Here is an 11,569-nt window from a genome sequence, read left to right on the forward strand (position 1 = left end):
AGAAGTGACAGGAAAGATGGGAGAAATAGGAAGAGAGGAGGGCAGGCACAGAAAAAGAATGATAAAGGCTAAGGAAGAAGTAGGCAGCACTACATCAAGTGAGTGGATGATGGTGAGAAATAGGAAGAGAGGAGGACAGACACAGAAAAAGAATGATAAAAGCTAAGGAAGTAGGCAGCACTACATCAAGTGAGTGGATGATGGTAAGTAATAGGAAGATAGCAGGGCAGGCACAGAAAAAGAATGATAAAGGCTAAGGAAGAAGTATGCAGCACTACATCAAGTGAGTGGATGATGGTAAGAAATAGGAAGAGAGGAGGACAGACATAGAAAAAGAATGATAAAGGTAAAGGAAGAAGTAGGCAGCACTACATCAAGCGAGTGGATGATGGTAAGAAATAGGAAGAGAGGAGGACAGACACAGAAAAAGAATGATAGTAGGCAGCACTACATCAAGTGAGTGGATGATGGTAAGAAATAGGAAGAGAGGAGGACAGACACAGAAAAAGAATGATAAAGGCTAAGGAAGAAGTAGGCAGCACTACATCAAGTGAGTGGATGATGGTAAGAAATAGGAAGAGAGGAGGACAGACACGGAAAAAGAACGATAAAAGCTAAGGAAGAAGTAGGCAGCACTACATCAAGTGAGTGGATGATGGTAAGAAATAGGAAGAGAGGAGGACAGACACAGAAAAAGAACGATAAAAGCTAAGGAAGAAGTAGGCAGCACTACATCAAGTGAGTGGATGATGGTAAGAAACAGGAGGAGAGGAGGACAGACACAGAAAAAGAATGATAAAAGCTAAGGAAGAAGTAGGCAGCACTACATCAAGTGAGTGGATGATGGTAAGAAACAGGAAGAGAGGAGGACAGACACAGAAAAAGAATGATAAATGCTAAGGAAGAAGTAGGCAGCACTACATCAAGTGAGTGGATGATGGTAAGAAATAGGAAGAGAGGAGGACAGGCACAGAAAAAGAATGATAAAAGCTAAGGAAGAAGTAGGCAGCACTACATCAAGTGAGTGGATGATGGTAAGAAATAGGAAGAGAGGAGGACAGACACAGAAAAAGAACGATAAAAGCTAAGGAAGAAGTAGGCAGCACTACATCAAGTGAGTGGATGATGGTGAGAAATAGGAAGAGAGGAGGACAGACACAGAAAAAGAACGATAAAAGCTAAGGAAGAAGTAGGCAGCACTACATCAAGTGAGTGGATGATGGTGAGAAATAGGAAGAGAGGAGGACAGACACAGAAAAAGAATGATAAAGGCTAAGGAAGAAGTAGGCAGCACTACATCAAGTTTTGTAACTGAATATCAAATCAGTCCAATATATCCCTCCTCAGGCCTCAAAATGACTCCAAAATGCTTGATTGTCAAAAACTTTCCTGGGGGAGGTCACAGCACCCTCCCATACCCCCTAGCTGTAGAGAATCACTTTGCTCGTCCCCCTCTTACCAAAATCCTGGAATCGTCCCTGTACCCCCCCCCCCTTTCCATGGACCTATGCCACTAGACAACGACGATGATGATGATGATGATGATGATGACAGATGAAAATGATAAATGATGAAGATGAAACTGGCATGATAATAATAATAATAATGATGATAATAATAATAATAATAACAACAACAATAGTGATGATGATGATGATGAGGATGATGACAGATGAAAATGATAAATGATGAAGATGAAACTGGCAATGATAATAATAATAATAATGATGATAATAATTATAATAACAACAACAACAATGGTGATGATGATGATGATGATGATGATGATGATGATGATGATGATGATGATGATGATGAGGAGGAGGAGGAGAAGGAGGAAATGGAAAAGGAAGAGAAGGAGGAGGAGGAGGAGGAGGAGGAGGAGGAGGAGGAGGAGGAGGAGGAAAAGGAGGAGGAGGAGGAGGAGGAAGAGGAAAAGGAGGAGGAGGAGGAGGAAGAGGAAAAGGAGGAGGAGGAGGAGGAAGAGGAAAAGGAGGAGGAGGAGGAGGAGGAGGAGGAGAAGGAGGAGGAGGACAGTGATGAAAATGACAAACAGTGATGATGATGATGATGATGATGATGATGGTGACAGTAATAATGACAATAATAATAATGATAATAATGTTGATGATGATGGTAATGACAAATAATGGTGGTGATGATGATGATGATGATGATGATGATGAGGAGGAGGAGGAGAAGGAAGAGAAGGAGGAGGAGGAGGAGGAGGAGGAGGAGGAGGAGGAGGAGAAGAAGGAGGAGGAGGAGGACAATGATGAAAATGACAAACAGTGATGATGATGATGATGATGATGGTGATGATGATGATGGTGATGATGATGATGTTTACCGACCTTAAGGAAGTCCTGTAGGTTGCGTCGTTGCTCTGGGCTCTTGGCTGAGGTAGTGACGATAGCGTTGGACGGCACCGAGCCCCAATTACATCGTTCGTAGTCATTCAACGGTGCGAAGGTCCCATCTGTACACAAGAGCTCGAAGTCCGCCTCACTGTAAACAAAAGAGAGCGGGAGACCAAGGATGAGATGGAGGGATGAAGTAGAAAGGTATATGAGAGATTAATAAGGAGTGTATATGGGTGACTGCCCTTCCCTCTCGTCCTTCCTCCTTTCCTTCCTTCCTCTTCTGTCTTTCTTTCCTCTCTTCCATCCTCCTTTCCTTCCATCCTCTTCTTTCTTTCCTCTCTTCCTTCCTCCTCTTCTTTCTTTCCTCTCTTCCTTCCTCCTTTCCTTCCCTCCTCTTCTGTCTTTCCTCTCTTCCTTTCTCCTTTCCTTCCTTCCTCTTCTGTCTTTCTTCCCTCTCTTCCTTCCTCTTCTGTCTTTCTTTCCTCTCTTCCTTCCATCCTCTTCTGTCTTTCTTTCCTTCATTCTTCCCTCTGTCTACGGGTGACTTTACACTCCCTCTTCTTTCTTTCCTTCATTCTTTCCTCTTCCTTCTGCCTACTGGTGACTCTACACTCCCTCCACCTCACACACACACTCCTAGTCAGTCTCTCATTCCCTAGTCTCTCCACCAGGCCAAACCATCTCAGGATACCTCAAACACTTACCAGCACATCCATCTCAACATATATCTCCAAAAAATTCCACTTATTTCTATCTATCTCCCCACATGCATATATTTCTGTCTGTCTATCTCTACATACTTCTGTCTGTCTCTCTGCATACCTCTGACTATCTCTCTATGTATATCAACTCAAATAATCTCTCTCTCTCTCTATGCCTGTCTGTCTGTCTGTCTCTCTCTCTTACCAGTGTAAATCCAGTCACATACAGTTCTTCCTCACTTTCTCTCTCTATCTATCTCTCCCTCCCTCTCTCTGTCTCTGTCTGTCTGTCTCTCTCTTACCAGTGTATATCCACTCGCATACAATCCTTCCTCTCTTTCTGTCTCTCTCTGTCTCTGTCTATCTCTCTCACCAGTGTATATCAACTCACATGCAATCCTTCCTCTCTTTCTCTCTCTATCTTTCTCTCTCTCTCTCACCAGTGTATATCAACTCACATATAATCCTTCCTGCCCTGCAAAGCCTGGTGTACAGTCATGTGCTTAACAAAGGCAATCTCCCTCTGTCTATCTGTCTCTCTCCCTGTCTACCTGTCTGTTCCTATCTCTCTGCCTGTCTCTCTCCCCGTCTATCTGTCTGTCTGTCTCTCTCCCTGTTTATCTGTCTCTATCTCTGCCTGTCTGTCCCTCTCTATTTGCCTCTGTCTGTCTGTTTCTCACCAGTTTATATCCACTCACGTACAATCCTTCTTCTCATTCTCCATCTCTCTATCTGTCTGTCTGTCTATCTTTCTCTCTCTCTCTCTCACCAGTGTATATCAACTCACGTGTAATCCGTCCGGCCCCGTAGAGCCTGCCGTACAGTCGTGTGCTTTACAAACGCAATGTGTCCTTGATCCATCAAACATCTAAACGCGCCCGGGTAGCCAGCATAGAGGTCCTGACTTGTACAGTGTTGCCCAGGCAGATCACTCCCACACGCACTACACAGCACCTGCGAATTATCACCTGGGGGAGAGGGAGAGCGAGGATGAGGTGTTTGGGGTCAAGGAAGAACTATTTGGAAGTAATGCTAGTCATGAAGAAGTGCTATACGTTAATCTATTCATTTTAACTTCCATAAGCACTACACAGTGCCTGAGAATTATCACCTGGGGGAGAGGGAGAGAGAGGAAGAGGTGTTTGGGGGTCATGGAAGAACTGTTTGGGAGTGCTGGAATGTAATGCTAGTCATGAAGAAGTGCTAATATGACAAGAAAAAGTGCTATACATTGTTCTATTCGCATTCACTTCCACATACACTACACAGCACCTGAGAATTATCACCTGGGGAAGAGGGAGAGAGAGAGGATGTGGTGTTTGGGGGTTAAGGAAGAACTGTTTGGGAGTGCTGGAAGTAGTGCTAGTCATGAAGAAGTGCTAAAAATTACAAGTAGAAGTGCTATACGTTATTCACTTTAGCTCCCACACACACACTATACTACTACTACTACTACCACTCCTCCTCCTCCTCCTCCTACTACTACTACTACTATTACTTCTACTGCTGCTACAACTATTACTGCCACTCCTACTACTACTAATACCACTCCTACTACTCCTCCTTCTCCTACTGCTACTACTATTACTTCTACTGCTGCTACAACTATTACTACTACTACTACTGCCACTACTCCTACTACTACTACTGCCACTACTACTACTACTACTACTACCACCACCACTACTATTATCATTACTACTACTACTACTACTATTACTACCACTCCTCCTCTTCCTCATACTACCACTACTACTACTCACCAAGGGGGTTGTATTTGTCAGTAAGTATATTCACGGCACATCCAGCGCTGAAAAACTACTACTACTATTACTATTACTGCTATTATTACTGCTACTACTACTCCTACAACTCCTACTACCTCTAATACTACTACCACTACTACTACTGACCGAGGGGGCTGTATTTGTCAGTAAGTATATTCACCGTACATCTGCCATTGAAAAACTACTACTACTATTACTATTACTGCTACTACTACTCCTACAACTCCTACTACCTCTACTACTACTACTACCACTACTACTACTCACCGAGCGGGTTGTATTTGTCAGTAAGTATATTCACAGCACATCTGCCATTGAAAAACTACTACTACTATTACTATTACTGCTATTATTACTCCTCCTCCTCCTACTACTACTACAACCACTACTACTCACCGAGGGGGTTGTATTTGTCAGTAAGTATATTCACGGCACATCCAGCGCTGAAAAACTCCGAGGCTGATTTGATGTGGTTGTTACAGTCTGTTACCTTCATTGCCCCCGACCCTATAAGCTGGGGGATAGAGGTGATTATTATTATTATTATTGTTATTATTATTATTATTAGTGTTACTATTATTATTATTACAGTAAAATCTCAATATTATAAACAAATCATATTATACATGACCATATTATACACAAATATTATTTTATACGAACATATTACAGTAAACCCTCGATATAACGGACTTCAATACTGGAATTCGCTTTTATCGGACTCAAGGAGCTACCAGACTAAATTCTCTTATATGGGAAAAAGTCCAATAAAGCCAGAAGCAGTACAGACTACCTGACCACTTCAGCTGTGTTCACCATAATAAGGTAAATAAAAGACATGTTTATCAGTGTACAGTACAGTATTATTATATATATTACACCATTGGATTATTGTAGTGAAGTTATAACACAGTACAGTTTAAAAACCATTCATGCAATCCGGACTAATGTCTGATATATCAGAAAAAGTCCAGATTAGCAGGGGGAAGACCGGATGTCACTTTTATCGGAATTTCGCACTTTTCGGAATGGCTTTTATTAGTCCGTTATAGTGAGGTTCTACTGTATTATTATTACTATTATTATTAGTAGTAGTAGTAGTAGTATCAGATACATTTATGTGAAGGTACAATATGTGGAGAATGTTTTGTAGATAGACAGATAGATAGACAGATAGACACTTACCTTCGCGATGGGTATAATCCAACCCCCCATCGACGCGACGGACGGGAAGCAGGCAACAGTCCCGGCCAAATCTTGCAGAGTCCCTACAACGTTCGTCAGATTTCCTTTGTGTGTGACTGCAACGGAGTAATACAGTTTTCGTCCCTCTGGGGGTGGAAAAAAAAGCAGAATTAGTACACAGGAGTAGGAGAGAGAGGGTGTACATTGGGGGGAGGGGAAGGCCGAGGATGAGATGGAGGGATGGAGTGGAGAGGTATATGAGAGACTGATGAGGAGAGTGTATGTGAGTGAGAGGGAGGCCAAGGATGAGATGGAGGGATGGAGTGGAGAGGTGCATGAGATTGATGAGGAGAGTGTATGTGAGTGAGGAGGGAGGGGGAGGTCAAGGATGAGATGGAGGGATGGAGTGGAGAGGTATATGAGAGACTGATGAAGAGAGAGTATATGAGTAAGGGGGAGGCCAAGGATGAGATGGAGGGATGGAGTGGAGAGGTATATGAGAGACTGATGAGGAGAGTGTGTGAGTAAAGTGGAGGGGTGGAGAGGGAGGGGGAGGCCAAGGATAAGATGGAGGGATGGAGTGGAGAGGTATATAAGAGAGGGGTGTGTGAGCTGGAAGCAGGGCAGTGAAATGGCATGGGACAGGGTGACATGGCGGTGGTTTGTTTGTGGCCACCCCTTATGGGATTATGGCGTCTGCAATAGATAGATAGAAGATATTAGTACACAAGTATACACACACACACACACACACACAATCAGCAGCTCTCCATTCTGCTTGATCTCTGGCAGCCTCCCTATTCATTCCCTTATCCCTGAGATGGCAGCTCTCCACTCTGCTTGATCTCTGGCAGCCTCCCTGTTCAGTCCCTCATCCCTGAGGTCACACTCATCATCATTATCATCATCGTCATCCTCCTCATCATCATTATCATCATCATCACCATCATCATCATTATCATCACAACCATCATCATCATTATCATCACCATTATCATCATCATCACCATCATCATCACCATCATCATCATCATCATCATTATTGTCATCATCATCACCATCATCATCATCATCATTATTATTATTACTATTCTATCTTTACCTCCACTAAAAATTACACTGAGAGAGAGAGAGAGAGAGAGAGAGAGAGAGAGCGAGAGAGAGTGCAACTTCCACCCACCATCATAGCTCTCCTTCATGATGGGCACGAGGGAGTGGTAGCGGCCGGCGATAAATATTTCATTAGGGTCGAGTACTACCAAATCGGCCTGTCCGCTGTCCAGCATCACCATACACTCCTCATGGTTGGCGCGCTGTGGACGAGGAGTGGTGTTATTATTATTATTATTATTATTACCGGTATCATTATCATTATTATTATTACTACTTTTATTATTATTACTAGGTTACTACTACTACTACTACTCTTCTGCTACTGCTATGGTATTATTATTATTATTATTATTATTATTATTAGGCTACTACTACTACTACTCTTCTGCTACTGCTATGGTATTATTATTATTATTATTATTATTATTATTATTAGGCTACTACTACTACTACTCTTCTGCTACTGCTATGGTATTATTATTATCATTATTATTATTGTTACTGTTATTATTATTATTATTATTACTATTACTGCTTTTATATTTTTCTTCAACATACAGTGTGGGATTACAGTATTTTCGACCACATCCCAAACGCATTCCAACGACCTACTGTATTTCCTGTATTTTACCTGTACACATTCGACTGCTGTGAAGGTGCCAGTGAACTGTGCGCCATCTGCCTCAACCACCTGCGCCAGATGGTTACACTTCTTCTGTTCTTGGGGGGATATAGTACACCATCGCACTGGCATTACACTCAGACCTGGGGAGAGGGAGAGAGATAAAGAGAGAGAGAGAGAGAGAGAGAGAGAGAGAGAGAGAGAGAGACAGACAGACAGACAGACAGACAGACAGACAGACAGACACACACACACACACACCATCGCACTGGCATTACACTCAGACCTGGGGGAGAGAGAGAGAGAGAGAGATAAAGAGAGAGACAGACACACACACACACACACACACACACACACACAGTTCAAAGGGCCGCTACAAGATGGATACCAAGCTTAAGGGACCTAAGCTACGAAGAAAGACTAAATAAACAGAATCTACCAACACTACAGGAGAGAAGGAAAAGAGGTGACATGATAATGCTATATAAGTGCATATCAAGAAAGGAGAAAATAGACATAAATGATTACTTAACATATGGAGAAGCATCAGCAAGAGGACACTGCAAATAACTGCATAAGAAGAGAGGTGATAAAGACGTAAGGAAATTCAGTTTCCCAAACAGAGCAATTGATCAATGGAATGCACTACCGAATGAAATAGTGTGTGCCAAAACAATTCACAAATTTAAGGATATGTATGATAAATATGGTTTAAGACACGGGACAGTACAAGCTTGACTCATTCCTGTAAAGATACAATTAGGTAAGAACAATTAGGTAAGAACACACACACACACACACACACACACACCATCGCACTGGCATTACACTTAGACCTGGGGGAGAGGGAGAGAGATAGAGATAAAGAGAGACACAGACACAGACACACACACACACCATCACACTGGCATTACACTCAGACCTGGAGGTGAGAGAGAGAGATAAAGAGAGAGAGACACAGACACAGACAGACACAGACACACACACACACCATTGCACTGGCATTACAATCAGACCTGGAGGAGAGAGAGAGAGAGAGAGAGAGAGAGAGAGAGAGAGACAAACACACACACACACACACACACACACACACACACACACACACACACACACACACATTCTCTCTCTCTCTCTCTAATATTTATCATTTTTTTTTGTTCGTATAATAATATGATACAAAACTGGAAGCACAGTTGACGGATGGGTTGCCAGGGTACGATAATGGCCTCAGAGTTGTGTGCCATGACTATAGCTACCACAAACTATAGCTACCACAAACTCTCATCCCTTTTCTGTCCAACCGTTACTCCCAGTCTTTCATTTATGCGACAGGTCAACTCTGGAACTGTCTCCCTCTGTCTGTATTTCCTGCTGCCTATGATCTCCAGTCTTTCAAACGCAGTGTGTCCAGGCATCTCAAAATGATCGGATCTTGAATTTGGCTCCCTATTGTATTTTGTTTTTCTCTTGGAGGGAACTGTTACTGCGGGCTCATGGCCTTGGGTTCCTTCTTCCTTGCATTTAAAAAATAAAAAAAAAAAAAAAAAAAAAAAATCCTCCTCCTCCGCTGAGCTTTTCAATGTGGCACTAACATGGAGAGTAGGCCAGCATACTCTCCCAAACACCTCCTCTAACTTATATCTTATACACTACACCTTCTATCTCATACATTATACCTTATATCTCATACACTACACCTTACACATCACACAACATACCCCACTACATCACAGGGATTGATGCTAGCATGGGGCATGCGGCCAGAAAACTTTGCCCCCCTACCTAATGGCGGACCTTTGGAGGGGAGGAGTGGTGAGGGCTCCACTGGCACAGATCGTGGGGCTGGGGTGAGATGGGGCTTGAACCTGTGCTAGAGGGTACAGGGCATTGCAGTTCCCAGGCTGCCGTTTCTGCCCAGTAGAGAGGGGCCCGAACCTGGGAGTTGCGCCCCAGGAGGCTGCCCTATCAGTAGGTGTATACAGTAATGGCAAGGCAGGTACAGTGCCAAGGCACACTTGGAGGGTGTCCTGCAGCTGTCGTGGCAGGGTGCCCTGAGGCCACTATCACAGCCACTGGTAAGGCTGGTGTGCTGGGGGTACCAGATCCATCATCTGGACTTGGGACTGTGCAGTGGGTGGGGCTTGATGTATGTCTCTACCCTTCTTATCTTACTGATATGACCGAGTTAGAGTGTAATTCAAAGCAAGCCTGAGGACACTAAATCACCCAGGGGGATTAGAGTGGCATTGTGGAATGTGGAAAATTTCAGGGGCAGAGCAGGGGAAGTGGCTGATGTGATGAGTAGGAGGTGGGTGGATGTGGAATGTGTGGAAGAAGCCAGATATATGTGTGGATTAGCCAGAAAGATTGTTGGGAGGGAGTGTTGCTGTAAATTGTTTAGGTAGGGTTGGATAGACGGATATGGAGGTGTGGGTATGTTGGTTAGGGAGAATCTATCTATCTATTGCCAGACGCCTTAATCCCGTAAGAGGTGGCCACAAACAAATCACCTCCATGTTGCCCTGTCCCCTGCCATTTCACTGCCCGGCTCCCAGCTCACACCCCCCCTCTCTCACATACCACACCATCCCTCCATCTCATCCTTGGCCTCCCCCTCCCTCTCCCCCCCTCCACCTAACTCACATACACTCTCCTCATCAGTCTCTCATATGCCTCTCCACTCCATCCCTCCATCTCATCCTTGGCCTCCCCCTCACTCTCCCCCCCTCCACCTCACGCACATACACTCTCCTCGTCAGTCTCTCACTCTCCATCCTCTCCACATGGCCAAACCACCTCAGCGTGTTTCTCCTAATGCTTCCCATCACATCCACATCCACAAATGGGTGGAATATGTCATGAATGAGAGTACCATAGCTAAGTGACAGGATATTGGTAGTGAAAATTCTGTTCGGCAGAAAGATAACTGCAATCATATCGGCATATGCTCCACAGGCTTGGATGAGGCAGAGAAGGATAGATATTGAGATGACAATGTGTGTAGTAGGTGGTAGGCCTATGTGGGATGATGAGATAGTGGTTTTGGGAGGGGACTTAAATGGTCATGTAGGTGGAGCAGCACAAGGTTATGAAGGAGTACATGGGGGATGTGCATATGGTATAAGGAATGTGGAAGGGGAAAGGATACTCAAGTTTGGGGAGGCAACGGACACAACTGCGTGCAACACACATTTTAGGAAGAGAGAGAGTAGGTTGATCATGTATGAGTCTGGGGGAAATAGCAGCCAGAGAGACTATTTCCTGGTCAGAAGGGCTGACAGGAGGTTAGTGAGGGATGTTAGAGTTACAGGAAGCGAGGAGTGTGTGCAGCAGCATAAACTATTTTGTGACATGGAGCTTAAGGAGTGCGTGATGAAAAATATGACCTATGCACCTAGAAGGAAAATATGGAAGCTGGAAAACCCAGCAGTAAGGGATGCCTTCTATAGCGAGATGAGGAGAGTGATGGCTGAACAGGGAGCTGTGGACGGAAGTGTTAATGAACAGTATAGAGCCCTCAAGACCAATCGCTTGAGAGTTACCATACTGATTCAGTGTGTGGATGGACAAGAGGCCCACCAAGACATAAAGTAACTTGATGATGGGATGAGGGTGTAGGAGCTGCAGTTAAGGAGAAAAGAAGGCTTTTCCGGGAATTGAAGAAGAAGGGTGGTAGCAAAGAGGAATATTTGGCTGCCAAGCGTAGGGCTAGAAGAGAGGTATACAGGGCAAAGTCTGAGTCACAGAGACTATTACTTGATAACCTAAATCATGGGGAAAGGAAAAATATGATATTTA

The 11,569-nt window shown here is 43.9% G+C and overlaps 1 protein-coding gene across 1 annotated transcript in view; it reads right to left on the reverse strand.

Annotated features, from left to right (window-relative positions):
• The window catches only part of Tsf2 (transferrin 2), a gene marked incomplete at its 5' end in the record, with an annotated part of 25,192 nt that extends 17,262 nt beyond the window's left edge, over nucleotides 1-7,930 (reverse strand). The window contains 6 exons of the mRNA XM_080269206.1: nucleotides 2,355-2,508; nucleotides 3,852-4,032; nucleotides 5,248-5,365; nucleotides 6,037-6,182; nucleotides 7,217-7,349; nucleotides 7,781-7,930. Of these exons, the coding sequence (XP_080125332.1) occupies nucleotides 2,355-2,508; nucleotides 3,852-4,032; nucleotides 5,248-5,365; nucleotides 6,037-6,182; nucleotides 7,217-7,349; nucleotides 7,781-7,930 (882 nt within the window). The remainder of the gene's footprint in view (nucleotides 1-2,354; nucleotides 2,509-3,851; nucleotides 4,033-5,247; nucleotides 5,366-6,036; nucleotides 6,183-7,216; nucleotides 7,350-7,780) is intronic.
• Nucleotides 7,931-11,569: the final 3,639 nt, after the last annotated feature.

This window comes from Coenobita brevimanus, chromosome 32 (assembly GCF_032717465.1).
Source record: "Coenobita brevimanus isolate Jiangsu-jjx chromosome 32, ASM3271746v2, whole genome shotgun sequence".
NCBI lineage: Eukaryota > Metazoa > Arthropoda > Malacostraca > Decapoda > Coenobitidae > Coenobita > Coenobita brevimanus.